This window comes from Fibroporia radiculosa, assembly GCF_000313525.1.
Source record: "Fibroporia radiculosa TFFH 294 genomic supercontigs, scaffold303, whole genome shotgun sequence".
Classification (NCBI taxonomy): Eukaryota; Fungi; Basidiomycota; class Agaricomycetes; order Polyporales; family Fibroporiaceae; genus Fibroporia; species Fibroporia radiculosa.
In genome coordinates, this window is record NW_012133195.1 from 68,362 (window position 1) to 92,748 (window position 24,387).

Sequence of the window (24,387 nt, forward strand, 5' to 3'; positions counted from 1 at the left end):
CTGCGAAGCCAGCACCATGATCAGACTCCAGGAAGAAATCAATGTTGGACGAAGGACGTGCCTTTAAGTCGTTCTTTGCCCAGCGGGTCGCCATAGTCAAAATCAAAAAACAAGGGGTCTAGTGGCTCCGCCGTTGGCTCGTCCTGTGGGTCGTGATATGCCTTATCACGCAAGCTTAATTGACACTAGCCCCATGGAGAATTGCAGTCGAGCTTACCTCTAGATATGGGTGTTTAAGAGCTTCCTCAACTTCAATCCTTCTCTTCGGGCTGAAAGTCAAGCACTTTTCCATGAGATCAAGAGCCTATATATGTCTAGGTTATCCAAGTGCTTATATGACAAAAAGCGGACACACCAAAGGGTTCGCATTCGGGAACAAGGTGTTAAACGGCTTCTTCTTCCTGAACGGTAGCGCGCGGATATATTCTCTTGATCGCTGAGATGTTATCGCGTAGAAATCATCTAGAGATGGCGTCCCAAGAACATCGAGAATGATAGAGAGCTGGTGGTGGTCTGAGCAGCCACAGTGCGGTCACTTTAGCGAATGCTGTCCACGGTTTTTAGAAAAAAATTACACACAATCTCTGCCTGGAAAAAGTGGCTTCCCGCTGAGCATTTCGGCCAAAACGCATCCCACACTCCAAATATCGATTGCACGGGTATATTCTTTGAACGTGAGCATAACCTCCGGCGCTCTGTACCATCTACAGAGTCATCCGTAAGTTGGATGATGTAATGACAATAGACGGCGATTAGTTATCAGTGAGCATCACATAACGACATTAGCAGATACCTGGTAGCAACATATTCGGTCATAAAGGTGCTGCTATCGTTCTCTACATTAGGTGGCGGTCGAGCAGAGCGCGCCAACCCGAAATCACAAAGCTGTGCAGAAGTCAGCCTGTGATACCCGAAAACACTACGAAATTTGTAGCGGTATGCAGGCTCGTTGGCAGTACACTCACTTTCAAGTCACAATTAGCATTGAGGAGTAAATTAGATGGCTTCAGATCGCGATGTAAAACGTCAGCGGAATGAAGAGCCTTCAAGGCTCGCAACGTCTGGTGATAGGAATGTCGTCGCAGACGGGCGATCAGGTAAGCAGACATTCACTTTTCGTAGAAGGACGAAATGAGCCGGGCAACAGACCTGGTAAATAAAGTATTGGCAATGATCGTCACTCAGCTCTTGTGTCCGTATGACCCGATGAAGATCCGTCTCCATCAACTCCTGGACGAGGTATACCTCCCTGAATTCCGCCAAACTCGGAGGCTTCAGGATATCCAGGATCGAGATTATGTTCTCATGGTGGAAGTGACGCAAGAGCTTGATCTCACGAAGAGTGCGGAGACAGAACATGGAGTGGTCGAACGGACTGATACGTTTTATGGCGACCTTGCGTTGCGAGGGAACATGGAGGGCCGAACTGCAGCATAATCGGTCTCAAAAAGTACGACGTCTAGAGTGTATCGCCACATACCACACGATCCCATACGCCCCTTCGCCGATAACATCCAGTACTTGATAGTTGCTGCCCACTACGAAGTTGGCTGGTGCTGGCGTGCGCTCTGTATCAGGCATGAGTGTGAATCGAGTGAGATTGTCTCAGCGAGTGATTCTCGGCGGAGAGCACAGATGCAGCCCGACAATGGTATGTTTCAGTGCGCTAGTGCTGAATTTACCGGCCCCGAGGTGCTCTATTGTTGGATACACCATGGCAGATGATGGGAAGAGTGTTTATTAGTCTCAATTTCAGGAACCAATATTTTCTGGATAGGTCAGAAATTACTGATTAAGGTTATTCTTAGTCAAAATCACAAAACTTGCGATTACGAGCCACGTGCACTCTGGCCATCGTACCGCAGAAGGCCCGTGTTTGGATGTCCACCCTCGTCTACTCACCGCTCGTCCGTCTCGTTAAAACGCTCTCCGTCGCAGTGCTGCACGTTTCTTGACCACTCTCATTCCGTGTATTCAGTCTTTGTACTTTTCAATTTTGTAGATGCCCCCCACAGACAATAGGAAAGATGATGAAGCTCACGAGCCTGCCCGAGAGGGCGACCGCGAGAAGGATAGAGAGCGGGACAAAGGCGGGAAGTCGAAGGGTTCTGCGAAGAGTATGTCATCTGCTGTATTACACTGTCCGCGATTTCTAAAGAATGTATCTTTTCGTCGCAATTAGCCAAGGACCTCTCTCATGTACCTTGTAAATTTTTCAAAGTCGGTTCTTGCACTGCGGGTCCGTCCTGCCCATTCTCCCATACAGTCCTCGAACCAGGTCAACAGAAGGAGGTATGCGCTTGGTTTATGAAGGGAAACTGCAAGTTCGGCCATAAATGTGCACTCGCGCATATTCTACCCGGACAGAGCATGTCTATGGACAGGAAGAACAAAAAGGCCGCCCAACTTGCTGCTAACGCTGCCAATACTGCTGCCGGAGGTGGAAGAGATGGTGGAAGAGGCGGCGGTCGATCTGGCAAGGGCGGTTCTCAAGGCGGAGGGAATGGGGGTTCGCAGTCCCGCAATCCACTACTCTCCGGATCGACGGCGCCTACTCGTGCAATCTCTAATACTTCACGTACGGCCATACCTATGCCACTCAAGGCCACCTTGTCGCCGTCCACGCCTGCTCCTCCCGTTAAAGACACCGATTTCGCTTCATTCGGCCTACCCGATGAGAGCAACAAACTGCCCACTGCACCTGCTCAACGAAAGTCGTCTGCCGCGCAGGGCAGCGCGAACTCGTCTGAATTCGTACAAGACATAACCCAGGTCGAAACCGAAAAGGCTGATGAATCATCTACGAGCGAGAACGTATCTCTTTCGCCCATTCCTGTCAGCACACCTTCGGCGCCTCGCCGTGTCGGGAACGCTCAACACAGTTCTCCTAATGGTGTTGACTTCGGACCCATTGGTTCCCCTCCACGCGCTTCGTCATCTGTCACCAGGACGTCGCGGATTAACGGGTTCTCTCCTGGTACGTCTCCTAATGCCGCTGCTGGTCTGCCTGCGTCGCCTTTCTCCGCTCCTGGAACTCAGACGGTATTCGTAATCAACGACGCCGATGACTCTGCCAATGGTTTTAAAGGTCGTTCCGGTCTATCTGCCTCCCTTGGTACCATGATGAACTGGTCAACCGACCGCCATCCACGCGGTATGAATGCGCGTGGGGTGGCGGGTGAGGTCGTTGTGGAAGACGAAGACTTTGAGGAGTTTATCCCAAGTTCCTTGACGGACCTTCTCACTCCCGAAGAACGGTCTAGGCGGTTTTCGCGCACAAATGGCAATCGCCCTACTATGATCAGTCCGGAACATGATACGATGAGCGGCCAGCGATCATCAGCCGAAGGGCATAGATATTCGCGCTCGGTCCCTGCACCGTCTTTAATGCAGGATATTCGCTCGATATGGGCTGATAGTGGGAACGGAAACGAGATTGGTGGCTCTGGAGGATCCGTCTTGGGGGGCGGTTTAGGTAATGGCACTCCCAGTTCATTCCAGTCCAACTCTGGGCTGTCAGGCAGGTTACCTGTCGAAGAGATGCTCGCGCCTTCAAACGCGTCTGCTGCATTCTTGCCTGGCCTTCATCATAATTACATGAATGCGAAAAACCAACGATCCAATTTACTCTCTGGGATGTCGTCTTTGCATGCAAACGCTAGTAACAATATATCGCATAATATCCATCCGAGCGCCTACGGAGCCGGTCTCAACGCAGGGGCACTCTCTCCTCCTCGTACTAGTGTGTTGGGGAATCGTACGTCGTTGGATTATATCTCTGCTGACGTGAACGTTTCTCAATCCACTCACCTGCGCGCATCTGGTCGCACCATTCTAGGCGGTAACGATGCGTTCGCACAGGATGTAGACGATCGACGGAGTGCAGCGTCTCCCTCGGCGAGAGCATTGCAAGCTCATGCTCCTGGGCAGAGTCTTCCGCAAGGTCTTGCTGCTGGATACTCCCGTATACATGCTCAGCCACCGCCTGTCATCGCCTCACCTTCAACTCCAGGGGCATTCAGCCAGTTGGGTGGTTTCTCTCCGGGAACAAAGGTATTTGGCCATGCCCAGAGCGCATCAGGCGAATGGCATAGCATGTCACCTGGAACTGGAAACTCGCTGGATCAGCTCTCACAAAGTATTACGGCGCAGACATCGATTAACCCCGGCACGACTTCTATGGGTGGCTTGGAAGCCATGTTCTCTCGTTTATCATATTCTGCTGCCGCTTCGCGTACGTTGTGTGCTACTGTAGAAATTGTTCACTTCTGATGCAACTTTCGTTCAGGTGGTGGCACAACGCCTATGGGTAGTGGAGCGCGTAATCCAAGCGGACGAAGCTACAACCCTCAAGGTTCACTGAGTCCGTTGAGTGGGCCAGTGCTTACTGGCGACGACGACGATCTATTCAGCATGGATGGCTGATTTGTAGTAAAAATGAGCACGTCTGTGTTGGTGTAAAATTACTGTTGAAATGTCTAAACAAGTCGACGCACGGTTTTGTAGATCATTGGTATTTACGGGGAGAGGTCGTCAGGATGCCCGTGCCCCTTGTCTCTGTATTGCTGTGACTAGTATCATATCTAATGGGCGTCCTCATATACAGTATATCCCCTTGGCTACTTCATTGTTAAATTGGACAATTTATCTATTATCTATTTCACTTGAGCAACGAGCCGGCCTGCTCCAAAACATATGGGCGACCCAGAGGATCTTGATCTTCGTGATCGGCTTCCTCCGATCGAAAATACAGCGTCAAGTTAGCCCGACTCAACTTTCAAGCGAGCGCACTCTGAACCGCTCTGCCCAGCGAGTTTGGCTACTTGCTTGAATCCTCGACCACCAAATGACGGCATCTCGGTCGTATCTCCCCAGTTCGTCTAAGAAACGTAAATCAAGCAATGACGATGCTATAGCTCGTGTCCGACAACTCGAGAGCCGCCTCACTTCTGCTCTCTCTGAAAATGCTTCCCTCAATCCCTTAGCAGACCTTCTCGATATCGCTTTGAATGCGGAAGATTATGGGACACTGGTCAAGGCTATATATGCGCTGTACAGGGTCTTTGTTCTGATAATTTCTGGTGGTCTACTCCTTTCTCAAGACAAGGCTGATCAAGATCATCAAACCGTCAAAATATGGCTTTCAGATAGACTCAACGCGTATGTCGAGCTGCTCTGTGGGCTGCTGAAGGATGAAGAGGCTACTGTACGGGTACGTCCTATATATGTACTTCGTATTGCTGTGATGGCTGACTGTAATAAAAGACATCCGCTTTGCAAATTTTGTTGTCATTACAGAAGCATTTATCAGCTTCTCTGACTCGTTATACACTCAGTGAGACAGTGTCTCAGCCACAGTTCCATATATCACACTTTCGAAAAATCGTCAATGCACTCCTGAAGTGTCCACCCTCGCGACGACAATCAACCACTAGCAAAAAAGCACGAACCGTGGGCAGCCCCGCACAGGATAATGTTCTGGAAGCGGATGTCAGGCATACATTTGTGGAATCATGGCTAAGCGTCCATGATGATATACGATGGTTTTTTCTGAGGGAGGCAGGGTACGTCAACCATGGTCTGCAATGACGATCGCATCATTTGACGCAACTCTCCCAGAAACATAGTAGCAAATCAGTCGATGAGCGAAGATTCTTGTGTCCCACAGAATCTATTGGCCATCCTTGAGGGTCTCACTACATTCCCCACTGAACCCTCAGAGCTGAACGCCTGGTGGGTAGAAGAGCTTGGTGTTCGTCCTCCCAAGCACAAAGTATCTGGAGAAGAAGAAGAAAATGAAGATGTGGAGCACGCAAAAGTTGACGCTGAGGACGACTGGCGGACATTTTTTGACCAGGAACCAACAGCATCCGATGCGACCAAGTCAAAAATACCAACTGCTCGAGTGCATACTCTGACTCTTCATCAATCTCTGCATTCTCTGGCTTCTCATAGGGCTGTTTTCACGCGTACATGGCTTGCGCTACTCCCACGGCTCTCTGCGCAATCCTCAGAGTCTAGGACCTACTCGTTGCGAGTATTGAACATTCTACATAGAGGCGTGATACCCCACCTGACCCGACCAGTATTGGTCATGGACTGGGTTGCCTCATGCGTAGACTACGGTTTGATAGAAGTCTTTCGAAAATTTGAATATGTTATTGATAAAATTTTGGCTACTTGCTATAGGGGGAACTGTCGGACTTCTCGCGTTAAACGCGCTCTTCACTCTGATGAAAGAATATAACCTGTATGTGGTTAACCCTGTTTTGGTTGATTCGCCCATAAGGCTGACTGGCACGATCTAGTGACTATCCATCATTCTACACCCGGTTGTATACATTCATTGACCGAGATGTCCTACATCTAAAACATCGCGCACGATTCTTCCGCCTGACAGAACTGTTTCTTAGCTCTACGTGTGTACAAATCAATTCATGTATCCCTACCATGTAACACGCTAATGTAATCCAACTTAGGCATCTACCGGCGACACTAGTAGCGGCATTCGTGAAGCGACTCTCGAGGTTGTCTCTCAATGCCCCCCCAGCGGCGATTATCATGATCATCCCTTTCACATATAACCTACTCAAAAGGCACCCCGCTTCCATGAGCATGATTCACCGTGGGGACTCAGCAGACTCGAGTAACGGCGAGTTGAGATCTTCTGACCACAATGACCCTGACCTGACCATCTATGTGCAGACGTATTTGACATGAGCGAGCCCAACCCCACGCTATCGAATGCTCTCGACTCTTCTTTGTGGGAACTCTACACGCACAAAAGTCACTATCATGCTGCCGTATCGACCCTAGCGTGCATCTTCGAAGAAGCTTTCACACGACCCGCATATTCAATGGAAGACTTCCTGGACCATACGTACGGCACGGTGCGTCGCTGCTTATCGTGCCTCCTGCGATGGGTACTGATATGAACCCACGTTGCAGCTGTTTGATACTGAAGCCCAGCGGCGGATACGAAAAGACCCCGCAGTATCATTGGACTCGCGTCCGGGCGCCGAAGGCGACATCGTCTCTGATTTGTGGGACTTCTAGAATGATACATAAGTACTAGCGGCTACACATGCGTTATATCGTGAAGCTGTACTGTAATCTTGAACATCTATAAGACTTCTTCGTCGTCCTCGTCTCCGGACACCTCTGCGTTCTCTTCGCCAGCCTTAGCCATGAGCTGCGCGAGGTCGTGCTCTTCTGTCTCCGAGATAGCTTTTGGCTTGAGGAAAACATAAATTCAGTTGGACTCAATGAGAGCTTGGCATAATCGTGCATACCTTCATCTTCACAACAAGCGACCCACCGCTATTCTCTATCGTCGACTGAATGGACTCGATTGCGCGCTCCAAACGGTCCACAGCGGCATACTATGAAGAACAGTTAGGAGAAAGGACTGCGCCCACATATATCTGAGACATACCTTGTCCGTGGCGTTCGTGCTCAAAACGTACAACGGCGGCGCCACTAGCTTCGCTTTAATGGGCACCGCCTCGCTGCTCTCACGTTCACCGGCACGGAGAGCCTTTTTAATGGCGTCGATTCCAGCAGGAGTGTAGCATGTTAGCTCGATATCTGCACGCAGCTTGATAGGCTGGGGTGTAAGGCGGCGCGCGATGGTGGCCGTGAGGATGTTGAGTGTAGATGGCTGGACTGGGCTCGACAAAGATGAAAAGACTGTCTCCTGCTCGCTGAGCGTCCCCATCGAACGGTGTTAGCGGACTCGCGATGGAGAGGAGAAGAGCACTCACGTTAGAGCGAGCTTGAATGCGTCGTATGGGTGCCCATATTTTTTTCCCAGAGGCCAAGCAATCTGGTCGTACAGCTGCTCCAGGCGATCTTCCTCGTTCGACCCCGGGATCACCATATCCTCAGCCGCCTCGTCCTCGTTGCCCTCTTTCCTGGCAGCCCTCCGAGACTTCTTCGCCTCCTTTGCCTCCGCATCTTGTACCTCGCTTACTTGCTCGACACCATCGGCACCGACGGAAGGCAACTTGGACGCGACGTGCCGCATGATAGATGCGACAGTTTTCGATTTCATGTATCGTTCCTCGCATTTGGTAATATCCTCTGGTGAGACACGTCGTTTCGAAAGATCAATGTACCCTGAAGGTGTCAGGCTCTAAGAGAGATTCCGGTTGAATTAGATCAAACATTATACACACCCTTTTCCTTGTCAACCCTCAGGACGACGACGACCTCGTTGCGCCCTACTCGAATGAGCTTCTGGATCGACCTGATCCGCCGACGGGACAGCTCAGAAAGCAGAATCATTCCCTCGATATTGTCATACTCAAGCTGTTGTGTTTCTAAGCATCTATTATAGACTCCTTGACAAGGACCAGACGTACAAGCTTAACATATGCGCCCATCTCTGCGATTTGACGAACCTGGACCATGACCAGTTCGTCAACTTCGGGGTACCGCTGTTCGTAATATCTCATGTTGTGTCGTCGAGGTGTTGAAGGAGTTTATCTGTGGAAAGATATGTTATACGGCAAAACTTATGCAGGGTGAGCGATTCGTGGAATGGCAAATTGGGCAGTAGCCTGATAAGATTCTTGATATTCGATCTCACGCTGCTATATACGGCACGATCACACAATTCGACATGGGTTCAGACTCGGACATGCTCCGCTAGCAGGTCTCCCCGCACTTGGGCTCAACCCTTCTCAGCACCTTTGTCAAGGCTGTCGTATTCGTGTTAATTACATGACAAGATCCTCCCGTACGATAGCGAAAGTGCATCCGAACGCACGAGAGGGGAAATCAATACAGATCTTCATACATCTCAGCCTCCCGGAAAAACAAGCCTATTACAAAATGATAGTTTAATATATATGTATTCTTGTGTTCTCCTACGTAATCACGAATGGACGTGTGAGACTTACGAATGAGAAGAATAAGCTGACAAAGATGCGAACGTTTGGAGTTGGTTTGGACAATGTGTGGCCGCATCTAGTCCAGCCCGAAGGATGTGGGCATGTGTCAAGCAGAGAGACATGCATCTGCCAATGGCATTGGGATTAATTTTTGGCTTGAAAGAATGACACTGTTGAAGGTCCAGAACAGCTTGTAGCAATAATCATATATCTCTAGTCCGATATACCCGGTTGAAGAGGTCCGTTGAAAAGCGATCCGGATGACAGGACCGAAACGATACCGCACGCCATTGCCGTGAACGGATGTGTGAATCATACGGCTGATAACCTTCCTCTAATCATGTGTTGGTTGCGTGTTGGTATGCGAAAACTGATCACTCCGACAAGTGTAGGTGGGGAGGGCGCGGGAGCTGGACACTAGTCGGAACTAACAGCCGATAGGTGAGTGGGACATGGTGAGTAGAGAACGGTTCGAAAGTATGGTATATTCGCCTGCCTGCAGTCGTGCCGCACGCCTTCAGGACGCCGGCACTGTCATGCTTGGACCACGATGGCCGCACTAGTCCCGGAGTACATGAGGATTGAGAGTCAGCGAATATGAACACCAATAAATGAGAGCGATCCAGCTGGCGGATTGCCCGCGACAGCGACTATCGAAGAAATGCATATCCACGTAGGAGAGCTCCTCTGCCGCGTCGAGCGTTGGCTGGGCGAGATATGATTGAAGCGGAGTGTGTGCGAGTAATTGGAGGACCAAGTCGAGTCGAAGAAGGATGGGCTGTGCAACAGAGTTGATCTGATGCCTCATGGACAGAGGGATCCAGACACTAGCCGCACAGGGGGATGTGCGGAAGACAGATGAGGAAGGTGGGGACCGAGAGAGGGGGGAGGGAGGAAGACGCTGGCAAGTCGCACGAGAAGACGGCCAAGGCTGGGCAGCTGCGAGCGTGTCCAAAGATATGTGGGAGGGTGTGACAGCTGCGTATCAGAAGGAGGAGATTTATAAAGAATGAGAAGGGATTGCATGGGGATCGCACTCTGCCGAAGAAGAACTTGAGTTCAACAAGGAGACGTCTCGGGGCCGTGCAAGTGACCAGCAGCGCTGCAGCGGGCAACTCACCACAGAGCCGCGATCCGAGGAGGGGCGAGGAATGTCCTGAAAGAGGAAACGAGCGTGCAGTCGGGATCCGAATTGCCACCAAAGAGGAATTTGTCATAATAACATCTTCAACAATGGAGCGTGGGAACGGAGACCGGAAACGGAGCCGCGTGGGCGGCGAAACGCGTCATGACGCGCCTGGCACATTCCATATAAGGAAAAGCCGGCGGTTGATGCTTATGGGTGCAGCCGTGGGAGACCGGCGCGACGAGATCCATCGGGGCGGTTGCCACGTGTGCGCGAAGCCAGGGACCGTCCAACGCCTTCTCCCATAAGTATATCTCCGCCTGGCGCTACTGCCCTTCTTCCTTCCCTCCATCCTCCACGCCCCCTGGCGCCCGCCCTCATCCTCCCCTCCCATGTCCTCCTCCATCTACAATGTGAGCTCGCCCCCTTTCTCCTCCCCCTTTCTCTCTCCGATCCTGACCCCCCTCCTCTCCCGTCTAGCACAAACATTTGCAACCAACAGGCGCCTCTACCCAAGGCCCATCCCAGCAACAACACAGCCAGGCCAGGCTCAACGACTGCTTCGACACTATCCGCCAAGAGTTTGAAATCCTTGCCCAAGAGGTCAATCACTCCCGTGGCCAGCGAGATGACCTCGACAACAAAGGTTCGGTCAATATCTTCTCATCTTTCCGCCATCTCGACGTACTGATATCTCCTCTCACACGCTCTTCTATCTATCTCGTCGCTCGCATTGGCTCTCGCCGTCACCTTCGCCTCTTGCACATCAATCAAATTCAAATCCGACTTTCACCCCCTTCTCCTTTCAGTGACCGGTCAAGTCAATGAGCTCAACATCATCCGCCAGTCTTTGTACGATCTTGAGACGCAACACGGAAAGATTCGTGATCAATATGAGGCTGAAATTCGTGCTCTTCGCTCCGAGCTGCACGCTCTGAGATCTCAAGGCCGTGAACGTGAGGTCCTTGGCTTAGCTTCCCTCGGGCGTGACCGTCCTGACGCGCTGCGCCCCGACCCTGCCATTCGTGGTGAGCCCCCCATGCGTGGAGAACCTCCAGTCGGACGCGATCGTGATCGTGAACGCGAACTTTTGCGAGAACGTGAACTTCAACGCGACGTCCCCCGCGAACGCGATCGTGACCGCGACATTATTATGGCTCCTGGGCCCGGTATTATTGGCCGCGGAGAAGGTATGGGGAGGGATGCACTTGGACTTGGTCGTCCGCAGGCGGTCGGCGGGCCAGGTGCTGGCCCTCCAGGAGAGGCAGTTCTGAGCGCGCTGCCTTTGACGCCCGTGGGGCTGAGTGCGGGTGCTCCAGGACAGGGCAGCGGAGGCGCTGGAGGCTACGATTCTTTTTATGGGAGAGGAGATCGCGATAGGGACAGGGAGAGAATGGGGGATCGAGGTGGAATGAGCGATCGCGACAGAGTAATGGACCGGGAGCGCGAAAGACCTGACAGAGATGGACGAGACGTAAAAAGGATCAAAACTGAAAGGATGAAATCTGATCGTGGTGGTAAGTTGGTTTCCTTTGCATCTTCTTTCTTTTTCTCGTCAGCCTCAAGAGTGCATACTCATGTTGTTCCTGCCCCTTGTTGCATTGCCCTCCCTGCCTCTGTTCCTGCAGATCCATTCTCTCCCGGGATGTCCCACCCAAGTGCACATCACGCCCACCACCAAAGCATCTCCATTGGACCTCCCGCTCCCGGCTCTGGGGCAGGACCCAGTCCCTCTAATCCCAATGCACTTAACTCCAGCACTAGTCTTTCTACACCGACTTTGGGACCCTCTTCGTCCGCCCTGCCGGGTCAGAGCGGCCCTGGGCAGGGTCTCAATGGGTCGCTCGGAATGAACGGTGGTGGTCCCAATGCGAACATGAATGGCAATGGGAACAGTGGGGGTCAGAATGGGATGAGCGTGGGCACGAACCCGAGCGCACCGAATGCGAGTGTGAATGTGACACCGAAGCTTCCACCAGCGCCGGGTACAGGTACAATTGCGCTGGGGTTGCCACCCCCGCCAGTACCGTACACAGGATCGGGACAGGGGCAGGGGCAGGAAGGGCCGGGGGTCAATGGCGGAGGTGAGCGTCCGTTGTAGCCGCATTGCGGTAATGTTGTGTGCATGTGCAGGGTTCTCTTTCAAGAGTGTTCCACTGTATCCGCAAGGGCGAGGATAGTCGGGTGTTCATGGCGTTCTGAATGTTTGAATGTCGTCGTCTGACTTTGCTTTTTGCTTCCTCTCTGATTCGTATTCCCCCAATCAAACCTTGTTTATGATCTGAATGCCGTTCTAATTATATAGGTAATCCCCCATATCCTCATACGCCTACCCCATCTACCGCCCTCCCTCCTACGGCGCCATCTTTGCCGCCCTCTCACCCGTCAAATCAACCTTCTGCAGGGACTGGCGCCGAACCTATGCAAGTCGATTTGAGCCTCGATCCTCACACCGTGCCGCCCGAACTAAAGAAGGAAGGGCCAGACTGGTTCGCTGTATTTAGTCCCCTCACTAACCCCAATGGAACAAAAGATGGAGGCCCTGGTGGGGCAAATGGAGGGAAGAAGCGAGCGCTAGACGTGACGCTGCAACATACATTGATGCACGAGAGGTACGTTTACTTGAATCTGTTTGTGCCTTTTGATGGAGCGCTGATGCTTGCGGGGCGATACATTATCCCAATATCTAATGCAGTGTAGTGTGCTGTGTGCGCTTCTCAGCGGATGGAAAGTATTTGGCGACGGGCTGCAATCGTACGGCTCAAATCTACGACACCAAGACGGGTCTAAAGACATGGTGCGTCTATGCAGTCACAAAATACTGATTCACGACAAGCTAATAATGTATGCGTCTGGTTGTGTCTCTTTGGCTCACTGCGGCGGGACATCAGCGTTCTTGTTGATGAGGGAGCGAGTAAAACTGGAGACTTGTACATTCGAAGCGTGTGCTTTAGTCCAGATGGCAAGCTACTGGCGACGGGCGCCGAGGATAAGCTGATCAGAGTGAGTATCGTCGATAGCTTCCAGATCGAACGTGTCTTGAGCGCTGCTTTTCAGATTTGGGACATTGCGAAGAAACGGATACGCCAGGTCTTCGATGGCCACCAACAGGAGATCTACTCTCTAGACTTTTCTCGCGATGGTCGTCTCATTGTCTCAGGATCTGGTGACAAGACTGCGCGGATTTGGGATATGACGGACGGGAAGCCGAACAAGATTTGTAAGTCCTTTCTAGTCTCCACTTTAACTTCCTGACAGCGTCACCATGGTTTAGTGTCGATCAATGAGGATACTTCAGATGCTGGTGTCACCTCAGTATGCATCTCGCCGGATGGGCGACTGGTCGCCGCCGGTTCGCTCGATACTATTGTTCGCATCTGGGATGTCGCAACGGGTCAGCTCGTCGAGCGTCTGAAAGGCCATCGCGACAGCGTGTACAGTGTTGCCTTTACACCCGACGGCAAGGGGCTCGTCAGCGGCAGCCTTGATAAGACGCTCAAATACTGGGATTTGAGGCCAATTCTGAGAAATCGAGATGGACCAGGTTCAATCGCACAAGGCAACTCGACTGCTGCGAAGAATGGTGTCAAGGACGGTGGCGAGAAGGGAAGTCAATGCACAATGAACTTCACGGGACACAAGGTACGTATTTATTGATGTGTATATGACGAGTCCGGCTTCGATTGATCCCATTACTTGGTATTAGGATTATGTATTGTCCGTCGCAGTCTCGCACGATGGCCAATGGGTTGTTTCAGGGTCGAAAGATCGAGGGGTGCAGTTCTGGGACGCCAAGACTGCAGTTGCGCATTGTATGTTGCAAGGTCACAAAAATTCTGGTGAGACTTTCGCAGCATTTTCATAATGAACTGCTCATGCTGAATCTCCCTCAGTTATTTCGATAGATCTCAGTCCGGCTGGAAGCATTTTGGCTACCGGCAGTGGTGATTGGCAAGCACGAATATGTGCGTACAATTCCTTATTCACTGCATGTTGTAGATGTTCACATCATTCGTTTTTAGGGAGTTACACCACACTGTGAAACGTTTTGCTTTCGCTTCCATTTTCCTGCTATGATCGTTACGTGCGCTGTTCCAAGATCTACGATGATATCCTTCCTGTTGTGTTTCTTCCCTTTATCCTGTGTTTGTGTTCTTGTCACTAATGATCCATGGACCCCAAATTATTCTCTGTATTCAGACCACCGAGGCTGCTGGCGTCGCCTGTCGACGATTCATCGACTACCACCCTATCCCCTTTAGTTATCTATTCAATCGTTCATCGCGTCCCCGGCTAGTGTGTCCTGTCGGTAGGATTAAGCAGTGTTATTGATAAATGTGTACTTTCCTCTGCCCATCTGTCGAGGCGAAGTGTTGGATTTGGTATGTCATACACGTGTACCTGTCTGACTGCACTGCAAAATTAGTGTTGTCGCTGTTGTCGTTGTCGATGTAATGTATTATTTTGTCTCACGCTAGGCAGTAGATTGAGACTACGGCTGTTTTAGTGTTTGAATGGCAACGATCCACAACTTGAGTGCGCACTTACTATCCATACCATACTGTAATTGATGCTGTTGCCGAATGATGAGGTCACATGGTCCGCCGTCCGCACTCGATCACTCAATCGTATCTCGTTAGAGCCTGCGTAGAGCTACCCAGACCCAGACATTGTTGGTTCGTCGAGTGAGTGTCCTCAGTATCCTCTCCAGATCCCGGTAGCTCACAACTCCAAATTTGCGAACCCGGCCAGTTTGTAACTTTGTGACGTTTTCTCTTCATTGGGTCTTCCGCTGCCAAACAACCTGCTTTGTTGAAATGTCAGATAGCTCCATGAAAGCCTATCTGGCTGCAAAGTACATGTCAGGCCCTAAGGCAGATGCTATTCTATCCCGAACATCCGTAGGAGCGACAAAGAAGAAGAAACGCAAGGTTGCACCAGGTTCTAAATCTGTGGCCTCCGGCTCTTCCATGATCAAGGATGATGATTTGTCGGGCTGGGACAACGCCACTCGTGAGGTCGAAGAGGATGACATAGAGGAGGCAGTCGTGGCTGCAGACCGCGGGTTTAAGAAGCGACAACGTATGGATGAAGGGTCAGGATGGGCAACCGTCCGCGAGAGAGAAGGAGAGAGTCCTCCACCTACTGCAGATGAGCAACCGCAAGTCGTCCAGGAAGAGGAGGCGACGGCCTTTGTAGGGGGTTTACTCACCTCTGCACAGCTTAAAAAGACACTACCTCGCGAGAAAGCTGTCAAGTCATCTGAGGCTGACGAGAAAGAGCGTCAAGCTGCACAGGAGACGATTTATCGAGATGCGTCAGGAAGACGGATAGACACTGCCGCAGAACGTGCAGAGGCTGCGAAAAGGAAACGAGAGCGGGAAGAGCAGGAGGCCCGCAAGATGGAGTGGGGCAAAGGTCTAGTGCAACGAGAGGAGGCCGAGAAGCGAAAGCAAGAGGAGGAAGCAATGCGCTCACGGACATTTGCGAGAGGACGTGATGATGTTGAGCTCAACGAGGACCTCAAAGCGCAGGGTCGATGGAACGATCCCGCGGCACAATTCTTGACAGTGAGCTTGTCACACTCAATCTGCCACATGAGAGATACTTAAAATTCCCGCAGAAGAAGAAGACGAAAGGTCCAAGGAGACCAGAGTACACTGGTCCTCCGCCTCCTCCTAATCGATTTGGTATCAAACCTGGATATAGATGGGACGGTGTTGGTGAGTGTCTTGTTAGCGGTTCAAAATGATAGCTTTGATGTATTATTTCGTTTCTGTAGACCGTGGCAATGGTTTCGAAAAGAAACTGTTCCAACGCCAGAACGATAAGCGGCGCCGTGGACTTGAGAGTTACGAATGGAGCGTGGATGACATGTGAACAGCGATACCATTCCTCTATCATCATGCGTATCCGTCCTCGTCGCCTATGTTGGCCCAAAGTGACATTTACGATAGGCTTTGTGTGGGCTCATCAGCTCTGTCTTAGGTGACGTTGAGCCACAGGCTTCCTGTTTGCTCATTAGCCCCAACCGCCCATCCCAATCTTAGCCGAGAAATGAACTAAAGCCAGCCTCTAATCCGCAATCGAGCTATGCAATGGAAATCGTTTACCGCGCATAGACCAGATTATCGACATTTCGGCACCACACTCGCAACGACGTCACGTCATGTCATGTCTCTACGCGCTAGAACCTGACGTAGCCCATATACATGATAAATATGCATGAATAATGCCATGTTCTCGGTACAGGCCAATACAGCCGAGGTTGACCAAACAATCTGAATCTCTCATACGCAGTCTACCTCAATCTCTTCCATCACGAAGACGGAATGCTCGTTGACCACAGGCCGCCATCCACACCTGCTTGCGACTTCAACTCTCTTCATCCTTAGTAGGAAGTGATAGCCAAGTACGCTATCGAGAGACCAAGCAGTTCTGGATGCATGTTGTTAATAGCGACATCATCCAAAGCGCTATTGATAACTTACAGCGGAGTCAAGAAGACGACCGACAGCTGAGAACATTTGGTGGACTTGAGCAAAATACGGAAGACAGACGCTGAACTTATCACGTACGTTTCCGAAAACGCTAGGAATGAACTGAACCAGCCGGAGAGCTAGAATGTAGAAGGTTGAGCACAGTCTGGGAAATTTGAATCCTCCTCACTGAAGAATGCCTACGAGGGCGGCAATGTGAGTCATAGAGAAGCTGGGATTCACGTTGACGTACCAAAAAGGTCAATGCACCATCCTTATAAAGATCCACCATGATTTTTGAATTGTGGCGGCGAGGTCTATTTAGAGCGTTGATAATCAGTAGAGTCATAACGTAAATATCGTAGAATAGCTGCAGCATAATCATGAGCTTCACGCGAGTAAATTATGAAAGGTTTCCAACCATTCCACCCCATACCCCGGCATAATAGATCGCATACTGAGAATTCCAGCTGCTAGATTCGATAATGCACGTCCTAGATCCTCTGCTGTTTAAGACATCCATGCCGGCTACACGAAGTGAGTGTCAGTCTTAGACGCGCAGAATAGGCACAGCTTACACTGAATCTCGCGTTCTACAAGGCTGGCAAATGTAATGGAAATGCTAAGGCCGATGGCGAAGCCGCATATTAGAGCGTACTTGATAGAACGCTTGTTGTCCCAGAGTAAAGTTGCACGTAGAAGGAGCGTAACTGGATGTAAATGAGCGAGAGGATATTAGAGGTGTGAAAATCTGGAAATTTTCCTGAAGCGCACATTGTGACAAGGCACTTGCAATAATCCCGTAGACACAGAGTACAGCAAAGAGCCCGCGGCAACTAACACATGTATTAGCTCGTGTATCTTCTTCTTTATTCCTGGAACTAACATCTTAATCACGCAATGTCAGAATACCGCCTCTATATCGGAGGTAGACACTTACTGATGCTGTTAATGGTGCTCCGAAGCCAGCCATGGCTACACGCGAATTTGCGGTGTCTTAGTCACTAGCAGGAATGCACCGCATAAAAGGATTCATGGCGCACTGTATGCAATGAACAACAGGCTGACTTCACCACCATAACGATTGACGAGTACGACTGTCTGTAAGACAGACCAAGATTGACGCCATACAAGCTCAATTTCTTGGTCTACATTTAGAAAATGGTCCCAAAGTGAGATGGTTAACGCGACGCCTATGGCTCATTGTCAGTTTTAAATAACTTCACAACGTATAGACAATCATTCGCGCACCTGACATGTAATGCGTCGCCAAAAAAGCAGGTATATTGTCCGTGATCCCTGGGGCAGTAGACATCATGGTCGTGAAGGTTGGACAGTGCGAGACAAAAAGAGAGGAGAGATGGGCTCCTGAAAACGTCAACTTCAGGTTTATCAGGAAGTTGGAACCATGCAGTGCATCTTAAGATTTGATGAGGCAGATATATTTGAAAGTTGAGGGGGATCATTAGTTCTTGCACGAGAGGACACGACGACGCTCGAGATTTAAGGAATGTTCATTCCGATTCCTCCAAATTTTCAGACCGACTTGCCTGGTTGTATCAAAAGGCTCAACGCTGTCGTCGACTGCAGGCTGATACTCCTACCTATTTACCTATTTCGTAAATCAGAGATGAGCGTAGACTTTGTCTACGCTCAACTCCGATCTATAAAATAGACGCACAGGCCCCAACGAATAGCACATTGTCATCTGACAGATGCCCGCTCTGCAAGCGCATTTTGGGTGTCCTGAGACTCGGGTTACTAACACCGCTCCAGACACATTCCGGCCTGTGCTGTTGCATAGGCAACGGCTACGCAAAGCGCACATACACACTAAAATTGTGTTAGACCTTCCAATCATCCATTGTCAGACCCAACTTGAATTGGCAGATAGCTTGAACGCACACCAATGCACGTAAGACAACATGTACTCATCACTATCATCGGATATCCAAGTCACACGTTATTCTGCGTTGTTGAAATCTATACCGAGCAAAATCACCATCATGATGCCACCGCAAACGCTTGATTGAGTCCGAGTCGCAGTAGCTCTGAATCACCTGAAAAAGATGAAGACCGTTGTCCTCTCGAGCAACAATGCTGCCAGTACCCAACATCATCAAGAGCTATTAAACCACGGCAGATAGCTGTTCTGAACAACTTTTGAATGTCAATACTTTATTGGAAAAAGCACCAATCGAGAGCGGTCACTCTGACTTATGGAGTATTCGTACCGTCTTCCAAGCGTTGACCTACACCAGACAAGGAATTACCACGTAGGCCATGCAGCGTATGTAACACCCTCCATCGATGGACAGCGAGTAATGTAATTACTTGGTGGTCAACGGATAACCATAGGGAATACGCGCGATGCTACCCACCGTCTATAAAAAGGGTTATTTAAGCCGAGATAACTGATTGCAAGACAGAGACGGGGCACTTTACATGGTAATGGACTTCCTGTCATCTGGGGTGTTCTTGAATTGACGGCGATGGATGGGACTTTGAATGGCCGCCTTTCCCCCTCAATGATACTGTCTCTAAATGATACAAGCGTTGTGTTCCTTCATCATGCGGAAACGGCTCCCATCGTCGTCCAAGTGACAATCAAATCCGATGGGTCAGTGGGATGTCTCCCTATCACCGAGGCGATTTCACACTTTCATGCAGACCGGCGACGGTGAATGACATAGCAGTCTTTTTCCAAGCTCAGCATGAGATTACAGTGCGAAATTAGCCAATAGGATCTCCGCCAATTGATGCATATATGCGCATACAGAATCTCGTCATCCGTGTCATAACCTCCCATCTGCAGGAGAACATACCAACGTCAGTCGTGTTCGAAGGGGATACCTACACACTGACAGCTAGTGAGTGGCATGAGGAAAGCCACACCATAACACACAAACTCACACCAATCGGATAGAACATACAGAATGGACCTTCGGGAAGAATATTCAGTTCTCTTGGGGAGACGATGGAGTAGATGCCAGTGACGACAAATGGACGTTTGTATTCAAGCCCACCCGTGCTGCCCTCGAATAGTAAATGTCCAAGTTCAGAGTGCATACAATGGCATCAAGAGTAGCTCTCGTTGTGCATGTACAAAGAACAGACACTGAGAGAGAAGATAGCTAGCACTCATGAAATTAGAGGTGACTGTCTGCACTGGCAGGCCAAGCTAGACAGAGTGGTCCGGCCGGGCCATGAAGGATGCGCCCGAGTCCCGACGGAAGAAAGCGTTCAAAGCCTGGCAGCGGCTACCCAGCGCTAACGTTCACCCCATGAGCGGACGGCCCGCCCGGCCCGTACCCCGGAATGCGACTCAATCCGCTCCGAGCATATAAGACTCTTTTCTCTCGTGGTCAAAACAATTCGTTCTCTCGCTCTTGCTTCTCAATTCCCTTCTTTCTCTAGTGAACGATAGCCATGTCTGTCAAAATTACCGGTTACGAGACACACGGTACATAAAGCCTTGTGTGCCCATATGATCCGCACTGACCACCCCCACCTTACAGATGTCCGCTTCCCAACGTCTCTTACGGGCGATGGAACGGACGCAATGAACACGGATTGCGACTATTCTTCAGCATATATATCTCTGTTCACATCTTCCGATCTGGTTGGCCATGGTATGACCTTCACGATCGGTCGGGGTAACGATATTGTCTGCTCCGCGATCAAGGAGCTCGCCAGCCGACTGGTGGGCAAGGATGTGGAGGAACTTTTTGCAAACATGGGGAAGACATGGGAATATTTGTGCGCTGACCCGCAATTACGATGGTAGCTTTTCGTCCGATGATCTACCCCATCGTCAAACTCATACGTATACAGGATCGGCCCTGAGAAAGGTGTGATCCACATCGCTCTTGGTGCGGTCGATAATGCGCTTTGGGATATGTACGCCCGCTCGCGAAATAAGCCATTATGGAAGCTGGTGGTAGACATGACTCCCGTACGTTCGTCATATATAACTGAATAGCAGGTCCTCCTGATCCTCCCTATAGGAAGAACTCGTCAGTGCGACAGCATTCCGTTACATCACCGACGCAATCACACCTGAGGAGGCACTTGAGATGCTCAAGGCGAAAGCCGCAACCAAGGCGGAGAGGGAGTCGACAGTACGCGAACTAGGATATCCCGCGTATGTTACTTCCGCCGGATGGTTGGGGTACAGCGACGAAAAGGTTGCACGGCTTACTCGTGAGGCGGTTGAGGCGGGTTTCAACCACTTCAAGATGAAGGTCGGCGCGGATCGCGATTCGGACCTCCGGCGAGGCAAGATCATTCGCTCAATCATCGACGACCCGCAGTACCTGCCAGCGGGCAAAAAGCCTCGGGATCCCAACAGCCCTGAGCTTATCGGGAAGAACGCCGGCCCTACGGGCAGTGTGTTAATGATCGATGCAAACCAGGTATGGGATGTCCCACAAGCCATTGAGTATGTCAAGAGTCTGGAGGAGATAAAGCCTTGGTAAGGGTTCTATACATAATGATAGATCTACTATGCTGATTGTGTACTTGTTGCATCATCAGGTTCATTGAAGAACCTACTGCTCCTGACGATATTCTCGGCCATGCTGCGATTCGCAAGGCGCTCAAGCCGCACGGCATCGGCGTTGCAACTGGCGAGCACGCGCACAATCGAATGGTCTTCAAGCAGCTCTTGCAGGCAGGTGCGATCGATGTGTGCCAGATTGACTCCTGCCGCCTCGCAGGCGTCAGTGAAGTTCTCAGTGTTCTGCTCATGGCCGCGAAGTACGTCACTCGAGCTGACCTGCGTGGTTGACTGGCCGACTCACGATTCATTCCAGATTTGGCGTCACCGTGTGTCCACACGCAGGCGGCGTTGGTCTTTGCGAATACGTGATTCACCTAAGGTTGATATCTTGCATCATTATCACCATTTGGGGCGCGGGACTGACAGTCTTGAACTAGTCTCATCGACTATATCGCTGTCTCCGGGACGATGGAGAGAAATGTCCTCGAGTTCGTTGACCACCTCCACGAGCACTTCCTGTACCCGTGCTCCATCAATCAGAACGGCCGCTACAATGTGCCAAGCGCCGCTAGTGAAGGGTACAGGTATGCTTCCAACCTATTCATATTTGCGTGTAGGTATACTCAATTGTGTGTTCAGTATCGAGATGCATAAGTCGAGTATCGCAGAGTACGAGTGGCCGCATGGTTCATACTGGGTGAACTCACCTAAGGTCAAGGGTCAGCAGTAAAAGGTTGGTGCCATAATCAGATCTACAAACCGGGAGAGAATTCAAGCCACGTAGTAGTCCTGTCACTGTAGCATAATCTTACTTTTCTTTGCTCTGAAGTCTATGACGTAACTCATTGGTGGCCCCCTCGTCGGCTGATCACCTTTGTTGATGATACGTGGTGTTAATATGATTAGCATGAACTTTCACATTTGAGATAGAAAATATATCTGATAGATAGTGATACAAAGCCTGCACCATTGAACACAAACTCCGAGAAGCTCAGCTTTTCTCGTCCCACCGTTCATAGCGGTCTCTTCGCAAGCTAGTTTTGTATGCATCGTCAATAGTCACACATAAGTCATCCAGATCCGAGAGAGCCGTTAGAAGGGCAGTCAACGACGACAGGTTGTCTGTGTACACTCAGCAGAAGTTGATGTGGAAGCATTGATCGACATACCGTACATCTGTATGCGCACATGAATGTGATTTTCGGACGGATGGGGGACACTGAGGACGAATTGGTTAGCTATGGAGTCACGACAGAGAGCTGAGTCCTAAAGAAGATTTCAATGCCAATAAATGACTTCAGATGAGAAAGTTCGGGCGCAGCGGCATTCTTCGTGTTGAGAAAGGACATAAAACGAGTCAAAGCATCCAATGCAGGAGCCGCAAAGAATGTGAGTCAATTGAGTAATAGAAGGGGTCAGTCATTATGCCTGACACAATAGAAAGTTGAAAAGGCCGGCGCATGATTTCGTCATTGTACAATGGCCACGGCAGGTTCGAGACGGATAATTGTCAAAGCACATATGGGAGGACGCTTACCTATATCCACAAAATTCGACCTTCGGGCTACAGTTGAAATACCATCAATCTACAACCTCAACTGGCCGGTAGGCCAATCTGTCGTATAATGAAATGACGAACTTCTTCATTAGCATCCATCTGAGAGCGTTGCCAATGGTATGAGATTCGTCATGGATCTGATATGTAGCGGCAGACAAATCCGGCTCTGCGCCTTTCAGCTACAAAATAAAAAGCGTTCAGTCGAAGTCATTGTGCTGCCAAAGGGATAACAGGCTCACAATCCTGATCTTGGGAGTCTGCTCTGCCATCTGTCACAGGCCAAATTTGCAGTCGTTGCACGAACAAAAGATAAAGGACGAAAGGCGTGGGAAGTCTACCGGGGCGCCTGCATTACTACCACATTCCATCACATTAAGTTTGGGGAATATCCTGCAGCACATGGTCTGGAGCGAATATATCTATGCCAATCATTCTTATTGTCGCTAAGTTGCGAGCCGCAAAGATACTGAGAACAAACACTTGTACGGATTGCCGGAGTAGTGTGGGCTGTGGCCGTGGTGGCGACGCGTTTGCAACTCCGACGGAGGTGCAGCTCAACAGGACCAAACAACAGGTGTGGCATTATTCGCGTAAGAACAAAGCGGACCGCGTCTACGCGATGCGTTCAATGCACAATCACTGTCTTGGCAATTTCCAACAATATCCTCTCGCCGTCCACATTCATCTGGCGGTTCTATAAAGATGGCGCGCGCTGCTCCTCCAATCTCATCCGCACTGCCATCCCCGACATCTCCTCTCAGCCCCACTTGATACCCGCCCTCTTCATCAATATAAGGCAGGCCTTTGGTTCCCCGGCGGACACCAGATTCACAACTTAATCCACATCATCCCCTCTATCCTCCTTCATCCTCAGTCGCGTCCTTCTTCTCAAGTTCTTAAATCCGACTTCATTCATTTGTTTGAAATGGCGTTCTTCGTCCCTCACGATTCCCGCCCGATCCTCCCCCCTCTTCATACGCTCAGTCTTCGCGATACAACTGACGAAGACGAGCTGTCTAGCGCAGACGACACTTACGATTCTAATGACCAATGTGTATGTTTTCGATACGCGGTCACATGACACTACTAACACTGTCTCCTCCAGACTCCCGACTCAGACATTGAATCCACCGGGTCTCACTGGATGCGCATACGCCAAACGTCCATCTCATCCACGACTTCTTCATGCACTGTAGCATCCCGCGACACGTCTCCTTGCGACGTACGACCATCATCCACACTGACCCCATCTCGTAATTTCTCTCTTGTCCGCACTACAATGGACAAAGCGAATGCTCTCATCGTCATCCCAGAGGTCCCGTCCATCCCGCAACTTCCGGGTTCCGAACGTTCTTCAATGAGTAGCGCTGAATCCGCTCGCCGTGGCAAAGCGTTTCTCGTAGTAGGCCCCTCCATTGAACGCTTTCGCCATCCCGAGCGCCGCATCGCCAAAGGAGCGCGTGTTCACCCATACCTTATGGTTCCTCGTCAGCACAGACGCCAATCCACACCATCGACCCCAACAGTAGTATAATAGGCATCACGGACAATGCGGACTGGATTAGACAAAGTTGATCCACAATTGTATCTCTAAGTGTATTGTTTTTGTCGCTCCGAGGGTTTCAATTGTATCCTGTAATTCTCGTTATTACTGTAGCATTTGTGATAATGAAATGTACCACAGACTGCAGCTATTGTGATCGCATCGACTGTCATCCACTGTCCATTGTTGCTCGACGGCTTAATCCACTCCCCGGCCTTATGTATTGTCCCGGTTCGACAATTATGTCTTCTGGAGCTCACATGTGTCACAATGAAACCCAGCTTCA

At 50.4% G+C, this 24,387-nt stretch overlaps 9 protein-coding genes across 9 annotated transcripts; 6 read left to right on the plus strand and 3 right to left on the minus strand.

The window, feature by feature from the left end:
* Nucleotides 1–38: 38 nt before the first annotated feature.
* Nucleotides 39–1,581, minus strand: FIBRA_00755 (uncharacterized protein; the record flags this gene model as incomplete). The annotated part of the gene is made up of 6 exons (XM_012322643.1): nt 39–161; nt 218–304; nt 356–502; nt 966–1,061; nt 1,150–1,426; nt 1,481–1,581. 6 exons carry the CDS (start codon nt 1,579–1,581, stop codon nt 39–41), a joined length of 831 nt encoding a protein of 276 aa, XP_012178033.1.
* Nucleotides 1,582–2,002: 421 nt separating this feature from the next.
* On the plus strand, nt 2,003–4,425 carry FIBRA_00756 (uncharacterized protein; the record flags this gene model as incomplete). Its single annotated transcript, XM_012322644.1, has 4 exons — nt 2,003–2,117; nt 2,183–2,206; nt 2,267–4,234; nt 4,289–4,425. 4 exons carry the CDS (start codon nt 2,003–2,005, stop codon nt 4,423–4,425), a joined length of 2,244 nt encoding a protein of 747 aa, XP_012178034.1.
* Nucleotides 4,426–4,846: 421 nt separating this feature from the next.
* Nucleotides 4,847–7,056, plus strand: FIBRA_00757 (uncharacterized protein; the record flags this gene model as incomplete). The annotated part of the gene is made up of 8 exons (XM_012322645.1): nt 4,847–5,212; nt 5,266–5,564; nt 5,620–6,125; nt 6,190–6,250; nt 6,309–6,419; nt 6,480–6,646; nt 6,706–6,890; nt 6,949–7,056. The coding sequence occupies 8 exons, from the start codon at nt 4,847–4,849 to the stop codon at nt 7,054–7,056; spliced, it is 1,803 nt and encodes a 600-aa protein (XP_012178035.1).
* Nucleotides 7,057–7,123: 67 nt separating this feature from the next.
* On the minus strand, nt 7,124–8,456 carry FIBRA_00758 (uncharacterized protein; the record flags this gene model as incomplete). The annotated part of the gene is made up of 6 exons (XM_012322646.1): nt 7,124–7,234; nt 7,293–7,382; nt 7,436–7,703; nt 7,764–8,118; nt 8,178–8,310; nt 8,364–8,456. 6 exons carry the CDS (start codon nt 8,454–8,456, stop codon nt 7,124–7,126), a joined length of 1,050 nt encoding a protein of 349 aa, XP_012178036.1.
* A 1,956-nt stretch (nt 8,457–10,412) lies between these two features.
* Nucleotides 10,413–14,062, plus strand: FIBRA_00759 (uncharacterized protein; the record flags this gene model as incomplete). Its single annotated transcript, XM_012322647.1, has 10 exons — nt 10,413–10,433; nt 10,501–10,765; nt 10,830–12,104; nt 12,326–12,632; nt 12,912–13,023; nt 13,078–13,240; nt 13,295–13,662; nt 13,727–13,859; nt 13,914–13,985; nt 14,043–14,062. 10 exons carry the CDS (start codon nt 10,413–10,415, stop codon nt 14,060–14,062), a joined length of 2,736 nt encoding a protein of 911 aa, XP_012178037.1.
* A 775-nt stretch (nt 14,063–14,837) lies between these two features.
* FIBRA_00760 (uncharacterized protein) lies at nt 14,838–15,900 on the plus strand (the record flags this gene model as incomplete). The annotated part of the gene is made up of 3 exons (XM_012322648.1): nt 14,838–15,590; nt 15,644–15,743; nt 15,803–15,900. The coding sequence occupies 3 exons, from the start codon at nt 14,838–14,840 to the stop codon at nt 15,898–15,900; spliced, it is 951 nt and encodes a 316-aa protein (XP_012178038.1).
* Nucleotides 15,901–16,310: 410 nt separating this feature from the next.
* Nucleotides 16,311–17,814, minus strand: FIBRA_00761 (uncharacterized protein; the record flags this gene model as incomplete). Its single annotated transcript, XM_012322649.1, has 11 exons — nt 16,311–16,458; nt 16,512–16,537; nt 16,599–16,639; nt 16,690–16,699; nt 16,753–16,869; nt 16,921–17,027; nt 17,078–17,209; nt 17,282–17,387; nt 17,440–17,474; nt 17,543–17,692; nt 17,751–17,814. 11 exons carry the CDS (start codon nt 17,812–17,814, stop codon nt 16,311–16,313), a joined length of 936 nt encoding a protein of 311 aa, XP_012178039.1.
* Nucleotides 17,815–19,928: 2,114 nt separating this feature from the next.
* FIBRA_00762 (uncharacterized protein) lies at nt 19,929–21,730 on the plus strand (the record flags this gene model as incomplete). Its single annotated transcript, XM_012322650.1, has 8 exons — nt 19,929–19,962; nt 20,018–20,282; nt 20,334–20,454; nt 20,507–20,973; nt 21,036–21,257; nt 21,314–21,379; nt 21,438–21,584; nt 21,640–21,730. 8 exons carry the CDS (start codon nt 19,929–19,931, stop codon nt 21,728–21,730), a joined length of 1,413 nt encoding a protein of 470 aa, XP_012178040.1.
* A 1,753-nt stretch (nt 21,731–23,483) lies between these two features.
* FIBRA_00763 (uncharacterized protein) lies at nt 23,484–24,092 on the plus strand (the record flags this gene model as incomplete). The annotated part of the gene is made up of 2 exons (XM_012322651.1): nt 23,484–23,612; nt 23,664–24,092. 2 exons carry the CDS (start codon nt 23,484–23,486, stop codon nt 24,090–24,092), a joined length of 558 nt encoding a protein of 185 aa, XP_012178041.1.
* Nucleotides 24,093–24,387: the final 295 nt, after the last annotated feature.